Source organism: Xiphophorus maculatus, chromosome 6 (genome assembly GCF_002775205.1).
Source record: "Xiphophorus maculatus strain JP 163 A chromosome 6, X_maculatus-5.0-male, whole genome shotgun sequence".
Lineage (NCBI taxonomy): Eukaryota > Metazoa > Chordata > Actinopteri > Cyprinodontiformes > Poeciliidae > Xiphophorus > Xiphophorus maculatus.
In genome coordinates this window covers 27,176,988-27,202,720 of record NC_036448.1, presented here as the reverse complement: position 1 = coordinate 27,202,720, position 25,733 = coordinate 27,176,988, and the positions used below count along the sequence as shown (strand labels likewise).

The window sequence follows — 25,733 nt, the reverse complement described above, 5'->3', positions numbered from 1 at the left end:
TGAGTCTTGATGAGTTTGCAGCCGACAGTCCTCTGGATGCAGGCGTGTCAGGAATGTCTGCGGTAATTTGTCTGTTTCACTGCCAGGGTTCCCTGGGAAGGGCGATCACTTTTCTCTGAACTCGTCACTCAATGAAACCTGGAAAAGGTGGAGCAGAGGAAGAACTTATTGTTTACTGTTAATCTTTTCTTTTTTCTTCAAACAGGTCACTTTCCCCCACAGGATTTCATCCAGTCCTCCTCCCCAGATGACCCAGTTTAGGTTCCTATAAAGGCCCAGTAACTGGGTTAGAGAAGCAGGTTAATAAGTTCCTGCTCTGAACAAGATGGCAGCCGTTTAAACACCTTTACTTTGTGCAGAGTGTGAAGGATCATGTACCAGCTTTTCAGCGTTTGTTTTCATCATCAGAGATAATTGGAAACTTGTGATGCAAATGAGAACAAGCTGGAGCAGCACCTAAGTTAAAGTTCTGTCTTTGGAGAGTTAAACCCAGATTTTCTCTGCAGCTGTTAAGGTGTTTCTGGATTTTATAGACAGGATTTATGGAGCTGGATGGATTTTGGGGGGTTTTCAACTTGCTAAAGAGAATTAAAGCTCCAGCTGAACTTGATGAGGATTTTTATTTTCTGTTTGAGGCGTCCACAGATGAAGTCAGGAGTTATGATCGACTGAACCTTTCAGAAGAAATGACATTATTGTTATGCTGATCTTTATTTTAACTTCTCATCATAGTTGGAATAATATCTGCAGACGGAGTTGGATTTAGCCTTCATCATGTCCTTCCTGTCTGTGAACCTGAGCTGCCCTCCTGTATTGATGAGCATATCGATCAAATTAAAAGCTCCTGAGCTGCTGTTTGCTGGCTCACTGCAGGCAGTGAGGAGCTGAGGAGAAATCGCCCTCAAATCAACTTTTACTCTCGACCAAATAATGTCTCAGTTTGTACATGAAGCTCTGTTTGGTTTTTACAGGCACCTAAGTTTAAAGAGTAAAAGCTTGTTAAACCTCTAATGTACATCAGGTTGCCAGATATTTCTATACTCAAGCCTGCAGAACTTTGATACAATTTTAAATGTAGGTCAAAGTAATGTCAAATATTGTTGTATTTATTATGGTTTTAGTATCTTTTCTTCTGGTTTATGTGGAACTGAATGTGTGAATCATTAAGCCTGACCACAAATTAACCAGCACAAACTATTATAGATGCATTTAATTATTATTTTATATACTTAAAAAATGTTTCCTCTGTATCTTTTTTTGATTTTTGTAGCCATTATTTTTCATTTTATGAAATTAAACTGATGCTGACATTTTGTCTTCCAGAGGTTGGACATTAACTGGACGGGACTCACGAACATGTTGGACATTCCAGGTGTTAAGTAAGTAAACATCTGTCCTAACAGTCATTCTTCTGTTTGACCAAAGGGGGCAGCACTGAGGCGGTTTTAGGCAAAATAATGCGGAACTAAACAAATTTACATAAAAATGTCTACAATGATAGAACCCTAAATACCTATTTAGACTGTTTATCAGCCAAAAAAGGTTATAGTTTAGTTATTTAGTTATAGTTAAGATCAGTGGATAAAATCAGTTTTATAGTAAAGAAACAGTTGACTACCTTGGTCAAACATGTAAAAATAAACCGCAACAAATCTTTCAAATGGTTCAGAAAGAGCCGCTAGGAACCCTAAATATAGTGTAAAATAAATAATAAAGCATGATGTCACTCAGGACACAAAGCACACAATTAGATTGAAGAGATCTGCCCTTATGGATTGGGAACATTGCCACGGATTCCTGATCTACAATTATTTTCGATATCGGGGCCGATATAGATATTAATATCAGATCAGTGCATGTGTAGTTAAATCGTAAGTACTGTTTTAGTTGAACAACTCACTTTATTAATTTAGAAAATTTAAAACACCCCAGTTATTACTCAAAAGCAGTAGAGAAAGCAACTCTGTAGCTTACCTTAAAGAAATTTATCTTTACAGCTTATTGTTTTTGTGTCCCGATTGTCCAGTAATAAATGAACTCTAAAACTCCACAATGAGAGGCTACTTGTAGCTTTCTATTCTTTGTGAGTAAATAACCATCAAGGATTTAAAAAACTGAAGGTTTGTCCTGATTATGCTAAACACATTAACTAAAGCCTCTTTTCGTTCACACGTAATCGCACGCCTTAGTCTCTCACACCTCCTGATGTATATTAGGTATCGAACTGAAACCCGACCATCTGGTTGCTCTGCTGGACATGCAAGCTGTGGGGATAAACAAGTATTCAGGAGTGGTGCCACCCACTCACACCGAGAGGCTGGCAGGTATAAGGCAACACTCAAAACCAGGAAATTATATGATAGCTGCATCAACATGTGGTTGGGAAATGAAAGGACGAATTACGGCCCTTTTATATTAAATATCCAAATTTGTGGATGCATAAGAACCTCGCTGCATAATTCGAGGTTCTGTCGTACTTCATGCAAACCGGTAAAACCTTTTATGCAAACCTGAAAAATGACTGGTTTGTTTACGTATTTTCTAACAAATTTTGAGAAAAATTAATTTAACCTTAAAGCAACAGAAGGTTGCTGTGAGTGAGACGTCGCCCCTGCGAAGACCTGCATTTGTTTCCTTTGTTTACTGTTTGTTTTTAGGCAGAGATTGTCTCTGAAAGACTCCACCCAGCGAAATGTTGCTTTCCTCGTTGAACTAGTTTGAAGGAAGTCACTTGCTGCGTGTTTGTGTGTGTGTGTGTGTGTGTGTGTTACACTGCGTGCTTTGATCAGCCCTCGCCCCACCCTCCTATTCCTCCCCATGCGTGTGTGAAGCCGTGTTCACTCAATAACATTTTATCCCCAAAAGATAAAAAATGTGATCTTCATGTCTATAATGGAGAAAATAATGAGACGTTTGAAAATATCAATGTTTATGAATGTATAGAGAGGACGCAGAATTTCAGGTTTCTGAAAATATTTAGTTCTTCACTTAGTAATCATATTGTTGTGATACTTTTTTAAAATTATATTTGTATTTCGTTTTTGGTGCAAACTGATCCAGATTAATTTACTGCAGTGGGAAACTTTAGGTGATCAGAGGCAGGATTCTGCTGCCACCTAGAGGAAAACTGGTGAAATGTCAGGAGATGGTTTGTGAAATACACTTGAACGTTGTATCTCAGTAAATTAGAATATGTATATTAATTTGTGGTAGGGCTTGATTAATTTCAGGGTCTGTAATTAATGACATTTTAATATAAAGCCATATACTGACAAAATAAGCAAAATTTTTAATTAAAGAACTTTTTTTGTTGCTGAATTACTGAATAGATAGGCATATGAGTTCACCAACATGAATACTTATTGTTTATAATCTGTTATTTACCACCAGATTGGTGCAAATTGCTACTATAAATTAAAAATAAATTTCAAACATCTATTTCTTCAAATAGATGCCGACAAATAACACCCACTTAGTAATCAGATGTTAATTTGGAGCTTGCAAACTCCATGCAGAAAGAACCCAGTATCTTAGAATATATTAATATTATATAAAACCATAAATAAAATGATTTGTAATGCAGAAATGTCAGTTAACTGAATAGTACGTACATATACTGCAGAATAGATTCACTTAGTTCTTGGTTGGGGCTCCTTTTGCATGAATGTCAGCATGATAGCAGACTGGCATGGAGGCAATCTGCTAAGTTGTTAATGAAGCCCAATTTGATTTAATCAGAAATGTAAATTATTATTCTTTTTTTTCTTGCAGTTTTTTTAAAAAAAAAAAAAAACAGTAGCATATGTTTCTACAATTGGTCTCTGCAGTTTCTTTGGAACTTTATGGTTTTATTGTTGCCACAAACAGACAAACTCTCAGCTAAAGAAAGCAGAGCAAAGTCAAAACACTTTTACTACGTCTTGTTCCTCTGTCAGGTTTGAAATATACTTTTTATTGTCAAATCTGTAGAGTTTATTTTGGTAGTTTTGTGTGTTTAGACACACATCAAATGACTCATTTTGAGTAACATTGTGTTATGTTGCCGCTCTAAAACCCAAAATGACGACTCCATCATTTCTTCCTTTGCTTGACCTAACAAAAGTTTGCCATTAAGTCCAATAATGTTGTTGAATGAAGTAGACTCTGTTTGTTCTTTTCTTTTGCAACAGGTTTTTTTTTTTTTTTACTGAAATCTTACTTTATTTTCTGTCTCTTTCTGTGCCTTCAGTGGTTTGTGCGACGGCCTCATCCAGGACATCATCTACAGCTACTTGGTGCTGCCGAACCGCCTCAACATCCCTCTGGTGGGCGCAGCTGAACTGGCCAGAATCCGCTTCCCCATTCCAGAGGTATCACACACTCTAAACAAGGAAAACTCTCCTGGTACACACAGTTCTTGTGCGTTCTGGAACAGAAATGTCAATTTTTTTGATACAGACACACAGATAAGGATGCAAGTCATAAACTGAAGAGTTAATCTAAAGTTGATATTTTTCCTTAAAAATCTGAGTTTTGTTTTGTATCGAGTGCCAGCTGTCTTTCCATAGCATGAAGGGCTAAGTTTAAAAAATGGCTCAGTTAAAAAAAATCATACAATTTCAACATTATTTTTGTCAGTTGTATTACATAATAGACATAAAGTGGTTGCTCATCAGTAAGTTTTGGTTGAGATGTTCACGCTGCTCCGCCACTAAGGTAAAACTTTAAGGAGTTTAAGTGTTTATATTTCATAACAAAGCCACATAAAGTTGATTTCGCACCCCAAATCAAATCCTGTTTGAACTGTTTTTTCCCCATTCTACTATACCCCCGCCATATTTATTTCTGTATCAACTGGCTCCTCTTAGGGATGACCAGTGTGTCCCTCTGCTGGACAGAAGCCAAACTACAACACTAAAAGAAGATTAAAACAGACGTTATTTGTCAATCTACTGGAACTAATTTCAATCAAATAAAACATTACTAGATTATTACCAGACAACATTAATGTAGGTACATCTTCAACTCCTGTTTGAGGCAAAGATTGACCTCTGACCTCTGTGGAACGACCCGCAGTCAAAATGTCAGAGGACAATGTGGAAGCTGAAAGCAAATTATCTAAAAATTTAGTTGTTAAACAGTAGGTTACATGCATAATGAATTTGATAACCACTTTTCATCTACTTTTCTTCCATTTTCTCACTCTTAAGGCCTTGGTACGAATCCACTTTATTGAGGCCCAGGATCTAGTGGGCAAGGACAGGTTCCTGGGAGGACTAATCAAGGGCAAGTCCGACCCATATGGAGTCATCCAGCTCGGCACACAGGAAGTCAAGAGCAAAGTCATCAAAGAGAATCTCAATCCTAGATGGAACGAGGTCTATGAGGTGAGCTGGACTCAGTTTCCTTCTTTTTAGAGGATTTGCTCTTAGTTATGCCGTAAACTGAAGATGTTTCTGTAGGATGTACATCCGGATTGTTATTGATGTTCATCGGTTGATTTTTAGTGGGTTTTTTAATGTTATCAGTCCCTAGGAAGTTTGTAGCAGACATTGAAGAGAGTATTAATGTTTGTTTATGTGTTGCTCTTCAGTTCTTGATGTACGATAACACGGCAAAAACCATGAATATTGTACTGTTTGATGAAGACCCAAATGAAGATGACAAACTGGGAAAGTAGGTTCTTTTTGTTTCACTGAAAGTAAAAACTGCCTTTCATTAACTATTACACTGTGTGCACCATTATTAGGTCAGTGAGTATTTTGACCACATCATTTTTGCAGAATATGGCAAAATTAACATTTTAGACAGTTTTATTTAACGTTAATTGAAATTTATCATGATAATAAATTTTTCACAATATATTCTAAACAACACGATAAATGTTAAATGATGCCATAAATAATTGTGCACACAGTGCATACAAGCTAAAGAAAAAAGCATTTGTCCTTCTGTAAAACTTTTTGAGCTGACGTGTTTTTACGATTTGTGTTTCAGTGTGATGATCGACATGACGGAACTCAAGAAGGAACAAATTGTGGAGGAGGTGATTATTTTTTCATAGTTTTTAGTAATAATTGTTGAATTTGCAAAGCGTTTTTGCAAGGGAAAAATCTTCTTTCCTTCATTTTTTCTGTTAAAATTGTAATGCCTCAATAGATGCAAAGATCTTCAGCTGCTTGAACTCAACAACAATTAGGTTTTTGTTGTCAAATATTTAGATTTTTCTAGTTTTAGATGTTAAGATGTTGTCCATCAATATGGCTTGTAGAACAAAAACATGACAATAAGATCAAAAATAACGTATAATAAAGTTAATAAGCAAGTGTGTGTTAATTATGACTTTTTTATGTTAAAAAAAAGTGAAGAGCAAAAGGCTTTTAAAATAAACTTGCTGAGATGTGAAGAAATCTAATACAAAAATATAAAATATTGGTTGAAATAATTTTCATTATAATAAAGACAGTATTTTTCTTTCTTTTTTACTGAATTTCCGTTTTTAAGGCGTCTAGTTATAAGCTTTAACCAATATTGATTGATATTGATATAAAAAAAATATGCTTTTAAATAAGGTTTTTGTAGCCTTCTTAAGAAACTTTAAGATTTCTTTTAAAAAATGTAGTGGATGCTCCCAGACTGAGCTGGAAAATGATACAATCAGGTATTGATTATTGATTACTTTTCCCTCCTCTTAGTGGTTTAATCTGGAAGAAGTTCCCAAAGGAAAGCTGCACCTGAAGATGGAGTGGTTTTGTCTGCTGCCCTCACCTGAGAAGTTGGACCAGGTACAACTGCACAGATATACTTCCAAACAGAACCAGACTCTGTTCAGAACCAGACTCTGTTCAGCTCTAGACTCTGTTCAGAACCAGAATCTGTTCAGATCTGGACTCTGTTCAGAACCAGACTCTGTTCAGAACCAGAATCTGTTCAGATCTAGACTCTGTTCAGAACCAGACTCTGTTCAGCTTTAGACTCTGTTCAGAACCAGAATCTGTTCAGATCTAGACTCTGTTCAGAACCAGACTCTGTTCAGATCTAGACTCTGTTCAGAACCAGACTCTGGTTCAGGGGCCATATGGAGGGAAAGTGTCTCTCTGATCTGATCTGTTCTTCTTCCCTCACAGGCGTTGTTGGAGATCAGGGCGGACGGCTCTCGCTCCACCGACGGGCTTTCGTCCGCAGTGCTCATAGTCTTCCTAGATTCAGCCAGAAACCTGCCGGTGAGTCAGTCTGGTTTATAATCAACGGAGCTGATTTTAGGTTTTACAGGCTTTTAGTGGAACTAATGAATCAGTTTTTAAGGTTTGGAGTGTACTCATTTTTAGGAATATTGTGAAACTTTAATGGTTACAGCAGACTTGATTTCTCTTTTTTGTTTGTTTAAATTACCTTTATTTTAAGTTAGAAATTATAGATAAATGTAATCTCTCTAATCTACTTTATTGCTTTTTTCTCACTCTATTTTCCATCTTGTCCTAAAATGTGAAGTAGTTGCAAATCTGATATATCCATTTAAATTAATTGGTTTAATGCTGTTAATGTGATTGGTTGCTTCAACTAAACTTGCAAAACTGTTGACAGTTTTTCTGTTAATGCAGTAAGTAAACAAATATAAATACAGCAATACAGTCAGTGAAGCATAACTCATGTTAGCCATCGGTGAGTCTCTAATATTAATATTTCTACTTGTTTTGTGACTTTTATTTCTACAGTAGAAGAAATTATCCCTTATGTATTTATATTTGTATTATGTACGTTCATTTGCTGTTTGATGTGCAGCTTTTTAAACTAATCACATTCAACAAATTCTTGAATTATTTACAAATGATTTAAACTTGTAAAATTATGACACCTTAACTGTGTTTGAGATTACTTTGAGTTTAGTTTGAGAGTAAAAACAGGAACTCTGTTTTATTAGCAAGCACACATTTGTCTGTAGTGGCTCAGATGAAGCACAGGCTTCACTTTTCTCCTCTCAGCCTCCTCTGCTTTTTCTTCTTCTTCTTCTCCTCCGTGCCTCCTCGCTGCTCTGAAGAGCGTCTTCGAGGGGAACTTGGGTTCAGGCTACTTAAAAGAGAGGCGCTCTGCGGGCCTCGTGTTTTGTGAGAACACGTCTTCTCTCTATAGGACCTTGTTTGTGAGTCCACTAGCTGATCTCTGCATCTTAGCAGTATGAGGAATGCTGAAGAGTGATTATGCCTCATTTTGCCTGAACAGCATGAATCCTCTCCAGTGCATGGGTTTGAATCCTTGTCTTAGCATTATACTTTAGTAAAGTTTCTGTTGGGGTTTCCAAAAGCGAAAGGAAAGGATGGGACATAAAATACATCCAAACATCTACACAAAAACAGAGAAAACTTTAAATTTTAGGATGATTAGTGGCAGTCTTCCTGCTAAACCTTTGCATGCACATCCTCATTTAATAAGCTTAACTTTCAATTGGTGAGGTTGTTTTTTTTTTTTTTACTTTGGAAGAAAAACTCCACATTAAGTATTTGTAACATATGGTTGATGGGAAAGTTAAAGAAGGCCTTAACATTTCTGCTTCTCTGTAGACGACTCATCCAGAAACATTCCTATGCAGTCAATATATCTCTTTAAGGAGAAAATTACAACCAGGTAGTTTTATAATCAACAGGAGCTTGACTGCAGGTGATCAATTTCTACTTATTACATTTCAAAATAAAATTAAACAAATTCAAAATGTTCTCACATTTTGTCACCTTACAGCGGTAAAGTTAAATGTTATATTTTGAAAAGAAAAGATCTGAGAAATGTAATGTATTTTACATGGAAACATGTAATATGAAGTAATATTTGTGAATACGGCTTAAGTGTTGCTGTATTTTGCTTTAGGTATATAGCAAACATCATCAGACAATAAATATTGAAAACATATTTAAAAAATCATAATATTCATCACTGATTTCATGTAAAAAGGTGTTTCTGGTTGATTTCTTCAGTAAAACAACTAAGCTGAAGTTTAACCACCTCTTTGAATTCCCTCATTTTTTATGCTGTATTAAGCAACAAATATCACTGAATATATTTGTGGCAAAAAGAGCCTGAATGTTTGGTGCTTCAATAATTATCCAACATTTGAAAATGTTATTATCTAGACGTGCAAAGCTTTTAGAGACTCCCATAAAAACTTAAAACTGTAATTATATTTAAGGGTGGGTTTGCAAGGCATTAATTCACATATGTATATGCATACATATGGCTGCATACATATGACACACATCAGATTTTATTTGTATAAAATGTTGAAACTCATGTATTCTTTTCCATCTATTTTACATTAATGTGTTGAATTATCTCACAAAATCTCAAATGATACATATTATTTAGGTTTGGGATTGTCGGATGACAAAATGTGAGATGTTTATGGCCTATAAATGGTGTTGTAAAGCACAGTGTTAGGTATTTAAACTAATTAGGAAGGAGTCATTCATTTTTAGTTTGGGGAGGTATTCAGAGCAGTGAAGGCAAATTGTGGTTTTTTGGATTGCTTCCCTTCATCATTCCTGGTTTTCCTGTTTGTACAGTAAAAGATGGACAAGTTCAGCTTTTCAGTCGTTGCATCGTTGATCTCACTCCAGGTCTCCCAGGTTAAACATCAAGGTAAAAAAATGTAGTGAGACCAACTTTTGCAGCTGAAGCTGTTGGCCCCAGCTGGTGATCAGAGCAAATGCTGATTTTAACCAGTTGGGTTCTGTCCATATTTTATATGCAGTTTATGGTTTGAAGTCATTGTGTGTTCAGTTTTTCCCTCTTCCCTTGACGAGTTCCTCAGAAACTCTGCAAATCAAAATATGCATGCTCAGGTATCTTACTCTGCTCATGTGACTCACAGCATCCCAGATATACTATGCTGGTAAAAATATGAATAAGTGTGAAACGGAAAGCATCACAATAAAGACATCAGAATACAATGTAGTGATCAGATACACTCATATCAGAACATACATGTGGTTTTTGCTTATTTTGTATCACAACAGAAGCACTCTACACCAAAGCAGTGCAGCAGTGCGTTGCTTTGGTGTGGAGTGCTTTAGAAAGCAGAAACAATCCTAAGCAATTCTAAACATTGTTTGTCACGTTTCATTTCAGGATAACCTAATGAGACAGATTAGTTGTAGGCGTTTATCATAGCGTTTGTTATTTATTGTGATAAACCTCTTATCATGATAGGGATTTTTGATTTATTGTCATAATAAGTTCCAATTAGTGACATTTAAAAATCCTAAAAACGGTTTGGATTGTCAGGAGTGTTAGTTTTACTGTTTTTTTCACTTTTTGTTCAATGAAAATATCAATAACTATCAAAAAATCAGTTACTGTGAGCAGTTTTTAATACCCTCCTGAAGACGTGTATTATTGCACAAGCTGTTTTTGTGTTTTGCAGCTATGACTGCTGTGTCACACAGTCAGTTACCTAAACAAGAAGTGATAAATATTACTTATTGTCTTTTTTATCTTTATCACAAAGTACAGCAAAACATCACAATAAAACATTTATTCCATATCATCCACCAATACTATAGATTATCTGATGTCAGTATTTTGTTCTGAATACCACTAGAGGAAGCTCTTCAACCAGTTTGTATCCAAATAAATGTTGAATAATCTTATTTCCAGTGTAAATTTTCTGTCTGAATGTTGTTTATTCATCTCTACCTGTTGCTTCATTAAGTGGGGAATGACATTAACCATGTGATCATCCATGTTGTCTCTGTGTCTGTCTCACTCTGGGTGCATCCCAATCCTTTGGTGATGCTGGCGGTGGTGGTGTGTCTCATCAACTTCTCCTCCTTCTCTTCCTCCCCGCATGCCCTCTCCCATTCCCTAATTAACCTCCCGGTGTGTGTGTGTGTTTCTGTGTGTGTTACTCTCTCCTGCCTTCACTGGGGGAAAATCAAAGCGCAATCCATTAGAGTTCAACCAGACGGGGCTGAGGAAGGCCTCGATCAGTAAGGCCATAAAGGTAACAGCAACAGAGAACACAAATACGGCTCAGACACTGAAGGGAAACGTAGAGGAAACACGAAGACGTCTCCACAAACACACACAGCTACAGCAGGAGTTTTATTTTAATCCGCTCAGAGCTTCTGTCATTTACTGACCATCATGTCGCCCGACTAAAGCTGTGTCTAACAGTGTGTGCATTACTGCCTGAGCTACATTCATGCTTTACGATTGAATTTCTTCTTCGAATTGAATCTGGTGTTTTTTTCTGGACTTTTTGGGTCATGGGACTTTTACCTGCTCTTTCCCAAAGTTTCTATTCTAAATCTTCTGTTATTACAGCCCCAAATTAATACTTGATGAGCTCAACTTATTGTTTTTTTTACATTTATGAAACTCTTATCTGTTTATAAGTGGATTATTTTGAGAAAAAAAGAAGCCATTCTGAACATTGAGCTAATTTTAATGAAAACATAATTGGCTCCATTGCTGTTCAAGTTGTGTTAGGAAAACCTTTGTTTTGATCAAAACTTCTCATTATTCCTGTTTGTTCATTGAAACCTGTTTGTTTTCCTGCAGTCTGGTAAAAAAGTGACCAGTGATCCCAGTCCAGTGGTCCAGTTCAGAGTGGGACACAAGTCCTTTGACAGCAAGGTGAGGGCTCATTTGGTTTACAGACTTAGTTCAACTATTAATGATATGAATAAAATTATTTAAAGGAATAAATATGTACTTTGTTGATGTAAAGTCAATTTTACATAAGGAAAGTGGTCTGGTTCTGAATATTGTTTGTTCAGGCTAAAGCTAGGCCATATGACTTAACCATTAAAAGCCCTGATTTTTTCAGACCAGAAGTTTTTGTACTCACTTTATTTTCTGAAAAAAATTGAAGAAAAATATTTTCAATAAGTTGCTTTTATTTCAGTCATCCTTCCTGTGAGTTTTACAACAGAGTACAAAAACCAGGCTATGAGAACTTCTATTTGATGACAATGATATAGTCATAATATTAGCGTCATCAATGATTCGTTATTAATTAGCCAAGTGCCACTATGTAGGAGTGTTGTAAAACAGAAATCCTGGGGAAAAATCATGAAATGATACAGTGCCACAAAAAACCCCTGACTTTATTCTTGTAATGAAAAAAAGAAAAAGTTAACCCAGCCCTTATGTTCCATTGCAGAGTTGACCAAATAAATAAAAGCTGTGAAACATTCTTGTCACACAAGATGACAGGCTTGATGGAAAAAACATCAATATTTTCCAAAAAAATTAATCTTAGAAAAACAAAAAAATTGTATTAATCGATACTGTTGATTTATCACCAGCCCTATTCCAGACTCTACACTTCTTCTCAGATCAGCCGGCTGTCTGAACTATGGCACATCGTCTGTTTTCCCCTCTTAAAGTTGTCTTTCATCTGCATCTTTTTCCAGACCAAATATAAAACCAATGAACCAGTGTGGGAGGAAAACTTCACCTTCCTCATCCACAACCCAAAAAAGCAAGAGCTGCAGGTCGAGGTGAGGATGTTTCCATCTGTTCTGTGACCCAGAGTGTTTCCCTCGTCCCTCCACTGAGCGTTTTAACCCCGGCTGTTTCAGGTGAAGGATGCAAAGCATGAGTGTTCGTTGGGGACGCTGGCTCTGCCCCTGACCCGTCTCTTAGAGGCAGAGGACATGACTCTGAGCCAGCGCTTCCCCCTCAAGAACGCCGGACCCAGCTGCACCCTCAAGATGAAGATGGCTCTGCGGGTGAAACACCTTGGATATCAGTCACCTTTTGCTCTAAACCTTTATGTATTTGCTGAGCTTCTAATTGTTTTTTTTGTTCATGTTTTTTTTTTTTTTTATTATCTCCATCAGGTGTTGTCTCTTGAAAAGATACCAACCTCGCCTTCAAACTCCACCCCGTCATCCGTCCAGGTCCGCAAGTCCAGCTCTTCCACTCCTATCCCACAACCCTCCGTTTCCTCAGAGGCCAGCAAGCCTCCGCCCTCCATCTCAGACGTCCCCCGCTCCTCCACCGCCTCCGTCCAGGACCTGTCCAACCGGCGGAAGGAGTCGGAGCCCCCAGTGAAGTCCGTGGGGAGCGTGGACTTGGAACAGGCTGGTGTTGGAGGAGGAAGAGCTAGAGGTCAGAGCCTAGCAGAAACTGGGAAGAGCACATCCTACCTGGCTATCTCTGGTTCCCAGCAGTTCCTGAATGGGGGCAAGGAGCCAACGCCCAGCATCGCTTCGGATATTTCCAACCCCTACGCTGCTCAGGAGCTGCATCAGAGACTCCAGCAGCTGCCCAAGTGAGTGTAGTTAAAGCTGCAGGATGTGACTTTCAAAGAAATATTTTTTACTTATTTCTCACCGTGTTGTGAAAGTTTCTTATAGGAAATATAATCTGTGAAAAAATTTAGCTCCTCTGCCTTCTACCAGTGCTAACTACAACCAACCAATCAGACGCAGGTCTTAGCGCTGTTAATCACCCTCTTCACCCTGCTACATTACCACAGTGTAGTTAGCATGGCCACCGATGACAATGGATAAACGGTCTTTCTGTAATGTTGAGTTGCTTCTCCGCCATAGTGAAAACACGAGGTTGATTGACAGCACTAAGCTCCGCCTTCTGGCTCTGATTGTTTTTTTGTTTGGGAGGATTGCATTTCTTAGTCATTAGTAGATACACGCATGAAATAATCAAAACATCACATCAGAAATGATTTTGATGAAGGAGTAACATTATAACATCATATAAACCTCAAAGATGTGAATCTATGAGAGATTTGGGGTCATACTGACTAATTATTATTACATTTTAGAGCAAAGGCTTCAGAAATTATTGTGAGTCATAAGTAACATTATTTTTCTCATTAAAGTTTATGGGAGTATGTTAGGTATAAACAACAGGATAAAAAATCAAGGAAGGTCAAGTCATATCTTACAGAACCTTAAAGCAAAAGTTTAAAAATTGTTACAATCTAAAAATGAGTCTTCATTAAATGGCTTACAGACGTCGGCAGGTTGCGATGTCATCAAGTCCGGATCAGAGAAGGAGTTGTAAAAAAAAAAATATCATAAAAATAAAAGTTTGTAACACCTGTAATATATTAGCCAACAATTATTGTGCTCCAAACAGCGAAATGATTACGACACACTCTGATAACGCAGTGGTAATGTCCTCATCATTTGTTGTCCAGTTTTAGCTGAATAGACAACTTTGCATTCAGAGTTGCACTTTAAATCTGTTTGAATGGATCAAAAAGCTTGTTAAGTTTTAAACTATCAGAAAAAGACATTTTGACATGAATTTAAATAACTAGTTCATCACAATGCCCTCAGGCTCCTAAACATTACATTTAATTAGTAAAAATGGTTGAATAAGTTTTTACAGCTCAATCTATTGATAATAAAATGCTTTGTCTTGACTACACTCTTGCTTTTTATTCATACTTAGAATCTTCTTTTCTTTTTCACTGTGTTTTCGTTATCCATGTGTGTTAAAGATTTATTGACTTTACACTGGAACTGATCAGCTTTTCATTCTAAATCAGAAACTGTGAGAAATGCTGGGCGTGTGTGGAAATAGACGTGATGTGTTTTTTTGTGTGTGTGAAGTGGTTCGGATTCCAGCCACAGCCCTCTGGGCACCATCCAGCTGACCATCCGGTACAGCACGCAGAGGAACAGGCTCATCGTGGTCGTTCACTCCTGCAGGTAGGCGGCTGTCAGAATAATCACAGCAACGCCTTTACGTTTTGTAAGAAAACTCTATTTTTTAGAATCTTTTTGTTGACTCCTGCAGAAACCTGATCGCTTTCACGGATCACGGCTCAAACCCGTACGCCCGTCTCTACCTGCTTCCTGACAAAAGGAGGTCGGGACGGAGGAAAACTCACACGCATAAGAAAACACAGAATCCGAATTTCGACGAAACGTAAGTCAAACTGTTAAAACTCATTTCGTTTTCGTGCCTGGCTGCGTTGTAGCTGATGAAAAGCTGCGTTTCTCCTCCCTGGTCAGGTTTGAGTTCTCTGTTACCTGGATGGAGCTCAGTAGTCGCAATCTGGATGTTGCAGTGAAAAACAGTGGAGGTCTGCTCTCCAAACATAAAGGTCTTCTTGGAAAGGTACTTTCTAATTATAGTTTTTATCATATACTTGCTTAAAGAGATCTTAAAATACGTGAATTAGTTTCCTGGCTGTGGGGAAATCTGCATAGGTTAGCGTCTGCAAGTTTGTTGGCTTGGAATCTTTCTTAATCAAATCTTTTTTTTTTCACGTCAGGTCTTGGTGGATTTAAATCATGACGATATAACCAAAGGTTTGACACAATGGTACGTTTTCTCTAATGCTTGGCAGGAATACTATTTTAAAAACTTTTATTTCATCTCCTACCAGTAGCCTAATTTATTTTATTTTTTTACACAAGTCTGTCTACGGTTTTCATACCACAGTTTTATTTTGCCCTGAAAATTGAATTCAGCTGCTGCTAGAGATGTGAAGCCTCAAAAACGAATTACACAAATTTACATTTGTTAAAATCTTCATTTTCATGTCCAGAGAGATTATTTTTTTAACTTACCTTTAATTTGATTTGAATTGAATGCAGCATGATGCATCAATAAGTGAAATCAATAATCGGTATCACTAATTCCTCAATTCCCATCCCTTGCTACTATTCCAGATGTTCTGGATGGTTAAAATTCACAATAAGGAAGCATTTACAGTCAAATACAGAAAGATAATGAGTAATTATTGCTTTATTTAATAACACATTTTGCATTTTGACAGAAAGCATAAAAAATAACCACAAAACACTTTTACCATTTCAAACTGAAAGTTTAACAACGTAAAAGCGCTCAGTTCACCCATTTTTGTTGCCCAAAAAATGTAATTAACATTATCCCATTATATTGTTCTCCATTTTTCTAAAATGATCTTCCATCAAATGGAAACATAATCACTACAAATATGACACATATATGACTCCATATATGACAATCGCCTTTGCTCAGTTTCAGTTTGGCCACTAAAGGCTCAGAAAAGGGATTTTGTTTATTTTCTTAAAGCCGACAGAAAGACTGATTAAATTATACAAATATTAGCATTTCTTTGGCCAGTGTTACAGATTACTGAGTTTAATATAAATGGTAAATGTGCTTGAATGCTCTTGCCTTTCTTGTTGTTTAGATTGATTTTACAGTGTTTCATGAAACAAGATACATGTTGAACTTTTACACCAATATTTGTGTCCATAAACAGCAATGAATGATTTTCTTGATGGATTTTTGTGCTTGAATGCACAGTTGCACGTAATTTTTGCAGTAAGAGGAAAATAATACAAAATCTTCACTAATAAACATCTCTGCGAAGGCCTCCCAGTAGTCCAGTTCCCTCATATTTCCATGTTTTTAGCAATAAAAATCATATAAAAAACTGGCTGGAGTTTTGAGTCTCTCAGCCTGTTGGGTTACATCCCGTTCGTTTCTTAGAGGTTGAATGTACATCTCAACCTAACTTAAACCACCAAGCTCTATAGGAGGTAAAATTCAAAATGTTCACTTCTAAACTTGACAAAATGTCTTTTTGCTGCAGGTATGACCTGACTGTCGACGGCCAAATTCAACCATAAGAAGTCTTCATCATCACCACACTTCCACTTATGTCCACAGTACATTTTTTTTATTATCCTCACGCTTTTTAAATGTGTAAAAACTAAGAGAAAAGCAGCTTTAGACACTCATTAATCGCATCAGTCGCAAGGCAAGGCTTCCCTTTAAGAAGTGAGTAAAGAATTTCAGAAATGTAAAAAGAGTATATACAAGTTAATGTGCCAAGATGGAAGTTTTATCCCATATTTATAGAAGCTAGAACGGTTTATTTTCTGTTGCCACATACACTATATATGTATGTTTGTATATACTGTAAAATGATGACGGACAAACTAAAAGATGGTTTATATTCTGCACATATTAGAGAGGCTGGTGTCTTAATGGCCAAAGGATTGTGTGTAATTTAATCTGATTTTTTCTATTTTTTTTTTATTTTCATCCAAACATTCTTGATGGTTGTTGAAGGGAAGTGTGTGTGTGTGTGTGTGCGCGGGGGCAGTTGAACCAAAGAGACGAGAAGTATTTTATTGCTTTAGCTCAGATAACACAACTACACGCTGGCTTTTTAGCACTGTTGTAAAAAAAATAAATAAACAGACACGGGTGAAAGAACCAAAGAAGAAGAAATTCACTCACTAAGTTGTTAATGGGGTTTGTTTGCTGTGCAGAAACACTCTTGTTACAATGAAATAAGACCATTACCAAGTGTTACCTTTTTGGAATTGAATGTGACTCTTTGCACATGAATATTTTAAAACCTGATAACAATCATTAGTATTGAGTGTCAACATTACATCTAGCGAAGTGGATGGAAAAGCCATAAAATGGTTACGTTTCAGAGATGATTGTTTTTAAAGGGAAATCTTTCCATTCAGATCAAGCCTGTTAAAAAGACAATTAAATTAGCTGTTATTTTATAATAAACTAATTATAGAACTGGTCTATGTTTGGCCATACAGGCTAAAATAACTGAACATGCTGCTGCAGTTTTAGTTTTTAGCATGTTTAAATAGTTGCAAAGTGTTGGTTCCAGGTATTGCCTTCAATTTCTTCATCATACTGAAGCCACTATGTGCAGATTTATCAGGTTTCCCTACATACATCCTATTAAAGCAAAACATACATTATCAATTAGTTTAATTTTCTGATTTAGAAATCAAAAATGTGAAAAATAAAATAAAATATGTGATTTGGCAAAAATCCTTACTGAGAAGTCGGGCTCCTTCAGAAATAAAAAAACAAAGAACATTAGTAAACAGTTTGTACTGAAATGTCCATCCTCAATGCTTTAAAAAGGAAAATCTTGGGAATGTATCTAATTTTGAAATAAAAAACTTGAAGGAATCCTGTAATTCAGTTCTTTAATAGAAACTAAAAAATGGTTTATCATTTTTAATTAAGAACTGGTCCAGATGATTAAAATTTAGTTTTTTCAAATTAAATTTTTTCACATAAACACATCATCACTTTGCATTGATCTACATGGAGACACCTGGTGCATTCAAAACAACCACTGCATGCCAAGCCTGCAGGTGGCGCTGTAATGCTGTGAATGTTAATGCACCAAAAAAGAAGATGCACCTGGGATTAAAAGGTTAATTTAGCAGTGGGGCTTATGGCCGCTCTGATTTCATGTTTTTGCAGTTAAACACAAGTGAAAAAACTCAACACATAATTCTGCATTTTATTTATTTTATTGCCAGTGTTGTGCTTTTCATCCATCTGACTAGCAGTGCGCAGCAGCATGTTGGGGAGGTTCATGCTGCTCTGACTCCAATCCGGTTCCACTCCTACTTTCAGAATAAAACCAGTTAATTTAGACTGGAAACATGATGGAGACTTTTTGGAAGATTTACTTGACGGTTTCATTCCTGACTAAATCTACACATAGTGGCTTTAAAAACGTAAAAATGTCTAAATTTGGAACCATTTTAACATTTATAACCTTCACAGTGGGCCTGGTTGTCACTTATTTTACAATAAGCTCTGTTGTCAGTACTTTGATTTGTTCACATTCTGTCTTTAGAAACATTCAGTCTTAACCTTTTATGTTTCACGTTGTATTTAAAAGGAAACTCAGAAGATGGCATTTAATTATTATTTTTTCTATAAATATATATCTATATATACGTTATATTGAGCAGTGCTTTTGCTTTACAGCTCTACTTCAAAAGGGAATAGTATGAGCAGCAACATAACGTAGGTCTTGGTATGAAACGCTTTAGATAAATCTGCTGCTGCTGAGTTTGACACTACAGAAGCAGCGGTTTTCTGTTGACAACCAGGATGTTAGGTTGACATTTGACCTTCTAAACACCTAAAACCTGTCGATTTCTGCATGTTGCGTTTACATCAAGCATTGAGAAAGTATTTTAAATGTGTATATGAGTAGTTTTGTGTGTTTTCCAGCTGTTTCGCCTTTGTTCTAGTCTGTTTTGTAAGAAGCGTTACGTTCTCCTGGAAGCTGTCGGCTTTGAAAAGCCTCCGAGGCTGATGTTGCCTTCCAAAGGTGGTTCTTCTCCTCCATCTTTTTAATTTATCTTGTGCCTTACGAAACACGTGACCCAGAAATAATAATGTATGTATACGTGTTGGGAAAGAGGCAGCCGGATGCTACATGTGTCTCAATGTCTCTTTGATGTCTTTCAAACTGAATAAAGAGCTTTAAGCTGACAGAAGCAGCACAAGGCTGGTACATCTGTTGTGGTTTTTTATATTTGTTTCAGAAGTAATCATGCAAAAATCCAGTCTGTAAAGCACCAATTAGTTTGATTTTACTTTATTTTTCTGTGTTGCTTGTTATGTCGTTATTTTGTTTATTAATATATAGCCCTGTTCATTACCTTGTTAAGCACTTTGTTGTTTTTTTTTAGACCAATTGGAGCTGATGCAGATGGACACTGTTTGTGTTTATGGACACTTTTAGGAATCAGTTTGTCAAAAGACGATCCTAAATAAATGTACTTTCTTTTCTATTAGTCACATTTGCTTATTTTTATTTTTTGTTTGCTTTAGTTTTCATTAGAATATCATAGTATGTAGGGCCACAAACATCTGTGGACTTTGACCCAAAACATTTAGAAACTGTAAAAAAAAATTCCTAAGGCAAATTTTTTGGATACAGAATAATTTTAAATAAGACGAGTGAACGACTTTCTTTGGTTGTGACTGGAAAACTGGCAGAGTTTTAAGTGTGATTTAATTCCTAAAATGGAATTACTGTTTCAGAAGCGGAAGAAACACAGTATGTTTTACAGTCGGATTCATGCTTATTTATTTTTTAGTCTAATTCTTTTAAAGCTATTACAATAATAAAGAATCTGATTTGGATGTATAAAGAATGACAAAAATCACAAAAACCAAGGCAACAAATTTACCCATCTTGCAGAGTAAAAAGTTTTGAAAACAGACTTTAAAATGCAGTTTCTGCAAATATGTCACCAATAAAGCTAGCTTTGACATTGTTGACGTCGGCTGATGTACTGTTAGGTGCAGGAAGGGACATTAAGGCAGTCTTCAATTTCATACTTCTTCTCTCCGTCAGGAAGCGCGCCACAGTCGGCATTTGGCTTTCCATGGAAATGTGCTGGTTCCCGCTGACGACCAATAGTTGGACTGAAAACACATTTTTTATTTTTTAGTAAAACCTGTTTATTAGGGAATCTGGACTCTTACTGTATTAATATTGGCTTGTGGATTTAAAACATACTTGTACTCGCTGTAGTCAGGTTTACAGATTCGGAACCTCCTACGTTTAGACGAGACTCCGCAGGGCGGTTTACATAAACTCCAAGGCTCCCAGCCATCCCAGGATCCTTTCACTGTAACACATAATGTTAGTTTGTAAAGCAGTTCCAGAAACTTAAAGGGACAGTGTTAGGTATGTTCCAGACACATAGTGCCATTATATAGCACAATCAAGTAACTGTTAAGTTCAGTTGTTAAATAAATGCTAGATATTTCAAATGTGACTTAAGAAAATGTAATTTAATGCTTTGAAATTGAGCTTCTGTTGCTTTAAAAACTCTGGCTCTTTCTGAAGCTCCGCCTTCAGGAGGTCATCACAACATTGCTCCTCTATTAACCCTTTACTTACTTTTTTCTCTCTTTTTAACTAGCGTTGCTCTCGCACTACGAGCTGTGCAGTTTCACCAGCCTATGATAATTACTGCTGGCTAGTCTGAAGGAGCTGAGTGGGGAGTTGTGGAGGAAACTACTCTGTGAGGCGCAGGCTCGGAAACCTGAACGCTGCAGTTCCGAGGAGGAGCTGCGTCTAAAAGGCGGGGCTAGGTCCACCCAGTCGCTTTGCACAACTGAATGGTTGCCGTGGAGATGAAAGGACTTCTCAAACATGCATAAGGGAATTACATAACATGTTGTAAAGCCCACAAAAGTCGATTTTACGTAATACTGCCACTTCAAAATTCTGATACAATTGGTTGTCAGACAGCTACAGGCATCAAATATCCATCAAAATATAACTTCAAGTAACTATTTACATTGAATCTGTGCCTCACATGATCGACCTAACTGTTGATCAATCTAATAGAAAAGGCAGGAAAGGGTTAAAATATATCTGTACTCACGATAGCATTTATCGACGTTGTAGCAGACCTGAGTGTCTGTCAACTTTCCGTCGGTGCAGATGGAGCCGTTGTGAGCTCGATGTAGGCAGGTGCGGCTTCGAGTCTGCTTGCCACCTGTTGTCTTGCAGCGGATATCTCTTCCTCCAAATGCAAAAGTACAGGCACCCCAAGCGGACCACTCGGCCCACACGCCGTCCACTGTAAACCAACACAATTTCATATTGATAAGTGATATTTTTCATTTTTTTCAATATTTGAGAGCTTAACAGTCCAGCCTTTTAAGGCATTACTCTTTAAAATTCTCAGAGTTGTATATTTGTTCAGTTCAATTTGGAGAGAAAAGCACCAAAAGTCCAGCTATTATTAATTAAGTCACATTTGCTTAATTTCAGACGGATCATATGAGTGACATCAGAAATGTGAGAAACATTCTGGAGAAACAACAAAATGAATCTGAAGCTCTTGAACCTGCTGTACCTGGGCAGTGGACTTGTGTTGAGCACAGCTTGGTTTGCTTATCGTTTCCAGGACATGGACGGCCACCATGATTGGGAGCAGGGTTGTTACATCTCCTCTCCGAGACCTGAAGAGCCACGCCACATGTAACAGGGCATGGAGTGAAGGCTGACCAGGGACCCCAGTTGCCATCCACTAAAAAAGAGAGATTTATGAATGGGAATAATATATTCTTAATTATCTCTGTGTGGACCAATGGGAGCCTTGGAGTTTAATTTAAAACCTTAGTGCTCCCATTCATCCATTTTCTATAGGTTCATTGGGAGATTGGTGTTTATTTTTAGTTGGCATTGAACAAAAACCTAAGGAACATCCTAGAGAAAGTTGCCTGTTAAATGGCAACTTGGAGACGCAGGTTAAACATCCATCCATGCATGCAGAAACTCCTCAGGGCCTTTTAGAGGGACTATTTAACCTTAAATGTATTTTTGATCTGAGGCTGGCTGCCCATGGTAAACCTATGACTGTACCAGATGAACACTCAAGCTTCAGGTAGGGAACTTTTTGGTTGATCAACTGGCAGTTGGGATGAGCTCTTTCGGTAGACCTGTGGATGTTATTGGGTACATTTTAGTGGTCATATTTAAAGAGACATGCAGGTATACCTGGGCACTGAGGTAGGTGGTTGCAATGTTCCGTTTGGGAGTTGTCACCTTGGCATGCATTACCAGGTGGGTTCAACGACGGGGCAGGGTTAGAACAAGATCGATGGCGAGTCCTCAATGAAGCTCCGCCAGGTGGGATACAGGAAGATGAACAGTCGCCCCAGTTTGACCAACCAGACCAGACTCCATGGACTGAAAGACAATGATATTCACATCATGTTTGCATTTGAGTGTTATAGATTTAATGATGTGCATGTTTGTGGCTTACAAGGACAGGGTCTATTACAGACGCTGCTCTGAGTGCTTGGCCCCTCGCAATATTTGCCACCATATTTAGGGCTAGGGTTGTCACACCGCCTAAATGACAGCTGCAGACCCTCTCCACAAGAGACGGAGCACGGAGCAGGTGGAAACCAGAACCCCCAGTTGCCATCCACTGAAGAAAAAGTCAATCTTAGCTTACTGCTTCCTACTGCTATTTAAGAGATCAGGTCATCAGTGAGCTTCCCTTCTTACCTGGACAATTAGGGAGTTCGCTGCAGTCCTGCGTCTCAAGAGCATCACCAGGACAGTTGTTGCCTGGTGGTACCGTGTCAGTAGAGGGGGCTGGGTTGGAGCAGGTGCGCTGTCGTACCTTTGTGGGCATGTTTTGGTCAGTGATACAGGAACCAGAGCACTGTGACCAAGCTTCCCAACTGGACCAACTTCCGTGGACTCAACCATAAAAAAGAACACAGAGACTGTGACGACATTTAATTAACTTAAAAGGTAGAATAAATCCTTGTTACATAAACACTTTGGATCCATTGCTACCAACCCTGGTTCTCCAGGTTGTGTAGCAGTGAAGTCATGTAGGACAGTGAACCCTGAGGACCAGGATTGGAGTCCATTGATATAGATATCTGGGTTGGGTTTCCTGGACCTTTCACGTTTTGATAATTTATCTGAACATTGCAACAACCCTGGTATTGTCTTAGAGCTGAAAATAGAGCCAACCTCACCTGGACACCTGTTGCTGGCCTCACAGGACTCTTTCTCTTCTTCAGGGCCAATGCATGCCGAGCGACATTCAGGAGGACTGGAGCAGACTCTCTGCCTTGTTCGGGTTCCTGTTCCTCCACAGGTGACTGAGCATGGAGTCCAGGGGTTCCATAAGCCCCAGCCCTTATCTAACTCAAGAATACATGATAAATAGTACATGAAGGAATCAAGGTATAGTGTCTTTTAGTATTTCTCATCTAACTTTGAGCATTTATATACCATTGCAGCAGGTGCCGCTGCACACGTCTGTCTGCAGTGTGTCCAGAGGGTTCTCACACTCTGCTTTTCCAATGCCATGACACTTCCTGCTTTTCTGTTTCACGCCCTCTCCACACAGAACATTGCAGAATGACCAAGACGTCCAGGGAGACCATGTGGGTGGGCTGGAAGAACATTTTTTTACATATTATTTTAACAAGTGTTTGGTTTCAGGATAAGTACAGTTTTATGGAAGTTTGTTCCAGATTTGTGGTACATAGAAACAGATGCTGCTTCTCCAGGTTTGGTCCTGGTTCTGGAAGGGCAGAATCTTTAATGTATTGTGGTGCTAAGCCGTTCAGTGATTTCTAAACTAATAACAGTATTTTACAGTCTATTCTCTGAGCTACAGGGAGCCTATTCCAACTCACATACAAGTTTGAATAGATCTTGTCTAGGATGTTAGTTCTTTAATCCTGGAACTGTTCTTCAGGTGACAGAATGCCGACTTTGTAGCTGTCTGTACGTGACTGAAGGTTCAGGTCTGAGGAAAGATCCACAGAGCATCAATCCTGGGCTCCCTTCAGTTGTAGATCCATCAGTCAATCGTTCAGTACGGTTTGGATGGAGCTACTGGTTTCACACAACAGTCTGTTGATGGGAGGAGAGAGAATCTGCACTGCTAGCAACAAGCACAAGACACACTAATGGATCACGTTTGTCAACTAATAAGATACAACATTTGATATTTGGGTCCAATTGGTGGTGGAAGCTCTCCTGAATATGCTGGACCTTGAAACTGCATACCAAACTGCACTGTTCTGTTCCATACCACTCAGTGGAAACGAGGTGGATGCGACTCTGTGTGACGCTTACCCACAGGAATGACATGATCCATCTTCTGCTTCGTAGCCGTATTGGGAGTTCTGACAGCAATCATCTTCGTCCACATCGCCCAAATCTTCACTACACTCACCTGTGGTCAGGTCAAAAGAACCAAAACACCGCACACACTCTGCACACACACAGAAACATATTTATTCATTAAAAGATGACTAGAACAAAGCATTTTATTATTATATATGGTCACATATTCTCTTCAAGATAAAAGCCTAAACATTTGTTTATTCAGAGTTTCTGTTCCATCAGTTTCTGCAGAATTTTGAGTCTTTACTTTCAGGCCTGTTTTTTTTTTAAAAGGTTTTATTGACTCTAGTGGCCTTTATTTGATAGTTAATTGACAGGAAAGTGGGCAACAAGAGAAGGGGGAAGACATGCGGCAAAGGTCACCAGGCCGGGAATCGAACCTGCGACAGCCGCGTCGAGGACCAAGGCCTTCTTATGTGGGCTGTGCTCAACCTCTGCGCCACCACAGCACATCCCAGGCCTGTTTTTGTCATGAGAACTGACATGTCCGTCAGATGAGTACCCAGGATTTCAACACAGGAGAAAGTTTGTTATGTTCTCTCTGAAACATTACGCAATTTTTAGGCAAACCTTTGAACGAGCAAACATGAATCTGTGGAGATTTGCTTTTATTTGACAGCTGACAGCAAAACAGAGCAAAACAAACTGTTTTCTTGTATTATTATAACGCAACTACAATTGGCATTTGAAATATAATCTTATTGATTGTAAAAAATAACATTAGCACTTCATGAAATCAAATATCACAGAGGATAGAAACATAAGAAAACCAGGAGTGCATTTTTATTGTGGTTCTTCATTCAGAATGTAGGTTACAGAAAGGAATACTTTACTGTTAGTTTGGACAGTATGTTTATGTACATGTTGCTGTTTTTTCACTTTTAAATTTACTTTGTATGTTTTGTACTCACAAGATGAATTTTTGTAAGCTCTTTTGTGTGTAACCTTTAGCAATACTTAGCAGATTTCACTTTTTCTGTGGCTGTTCTGTCTAAAACGATTTTGTGATTACTCAGCAGTAGAAAAAAACTTAGAGGAGAAAGTTTTGCACAGAGTTTTGAAAAGGTATTGAGCCCCACAGATTTCTGGCTGAATACGTTTATATTTGGACTTACCTGAGCGCTCCACAGAAACCAGCAGAGGAACCAAAACCACCAGAAACCTGAACGTTTCCTTCATCCTGGAGATCCTGGACAGAATTAAAGCTTCACTTTCCTTTTCCCTGAAGCTGGTTCTGATTCTGGTCCGCCCCCGCTGACCTTCTGCTGACCCAAAATCTGTTTGGATGAGCCGCTGATCAACATTG

At 37.9% G+C, this 25,733-nt stretch overlaps 2 protein-coding genes across 4 annotated transcripts in view; one reads left to right on the top strand and one right to left on the bottom strand.

Moving 5' to 3' along the window:
• LOC102222046 (extended synaptotagmin-2-like) overlaps positions 1–19,536 on the top strand; it is a 44,107-nt gene extending 24,571 nt beyond the window's left edge. The window contains exons 8-25 of one of the 3 annotated variants that reach the window (XM_014474690.2): positions 1,324–1,379; positions 4,229–4,349; positions 5,190–5,366; positions 5,573–5,655; positions 5,977–6,025; positions 6,675–6,764; positions 7,107–7,202; positions 8,018–8,119; positions 10,907–10,969; positions 11,530–11,604; positions 12,387–12,473; positions 12,555–12,704; positions 12,816–13,249; positions 14,559–14,657; positions 14,746–14,877; positions 14,964–15,069; positions 15,227–15,276; positions 16,538–19,536. In XM_014474690.2, coding sequence (XP_014330176.1) covers positions 1,324–1,379; positions 4,229–4,349; positions 5,190–5,366; positions 5,573–5,655; positions 5,977–6,025; positions 6,675–6,764; positions 7,107–7,202; positions 8,018–8,119; positions 10,907–10,969; positions 11,530–11,604; positions 12,387–12,473; positions 12,555–12,704; positions 12,816–13,249; positions 14,559–14,657; positions 14,746–14,877; positions 14,964–15,069; positions 15,227–15,276; positions 16,538–16,574 — 2,007 coding nt within the window. In that variant the 3' untranslated portion in view covers positions 16,575–19,536. The remainder of the gene's footprint in view (positions 1–1,323; positions 1,380–4,228; positions 4,350–5,189; positions 5,367–5,572; positions 5,656–5,976; positions 6,026–6,674; positions 6,765–7,106; positions 7,203–8,017; positions 8,120–10,906; positions 10,970–11,529; positions 11,605–12,386; positions 12,474–12,554; positions 12,705–12,815; positions 13,250–14,558; positions 14,658–14,745; positions 14,878–14,963; positions 15,070–15,226; positions 15,277–16,537) is intronic. The other 2 variants (XM_023334767.1, XM_023334769.1) reach the window with 2 other exon arrangements.
• Positions 19,537–19,736: 200 nt separating this feature from the next.
• cfp (complement factor properdin) lies at positions 19,737–25,650 on the bottom strand. The gene is made up of 11 exons (XM_014474691.2): positions 25,543–25,650; positions 24,377–24,515; positions 23,522–23,685; positions 23,263–23,430; positions 22,778–22,975; positions 22,530–22,697; positions 22,262–22,453; positions 21,618–21,791; positions 21,141–21,338; positions 20,264–20,375; positions 19,737–20,169 (listed from the first exon to the last, which is right to left on the bottom strand). Exons 1-11 carry the CDS (start codon positions 25,604–25,606, stop codon positions 20,040–20,042), a joined length of 1,707 nt encoding a protein of 568 aa, XP_014330177.1. The 5' UTR covers positions 25,607–25,650; the 3' UTR covers positions 19,737–20,039.
• Positions 25,651–25,733: the final 83 nt, after the last annotated feature.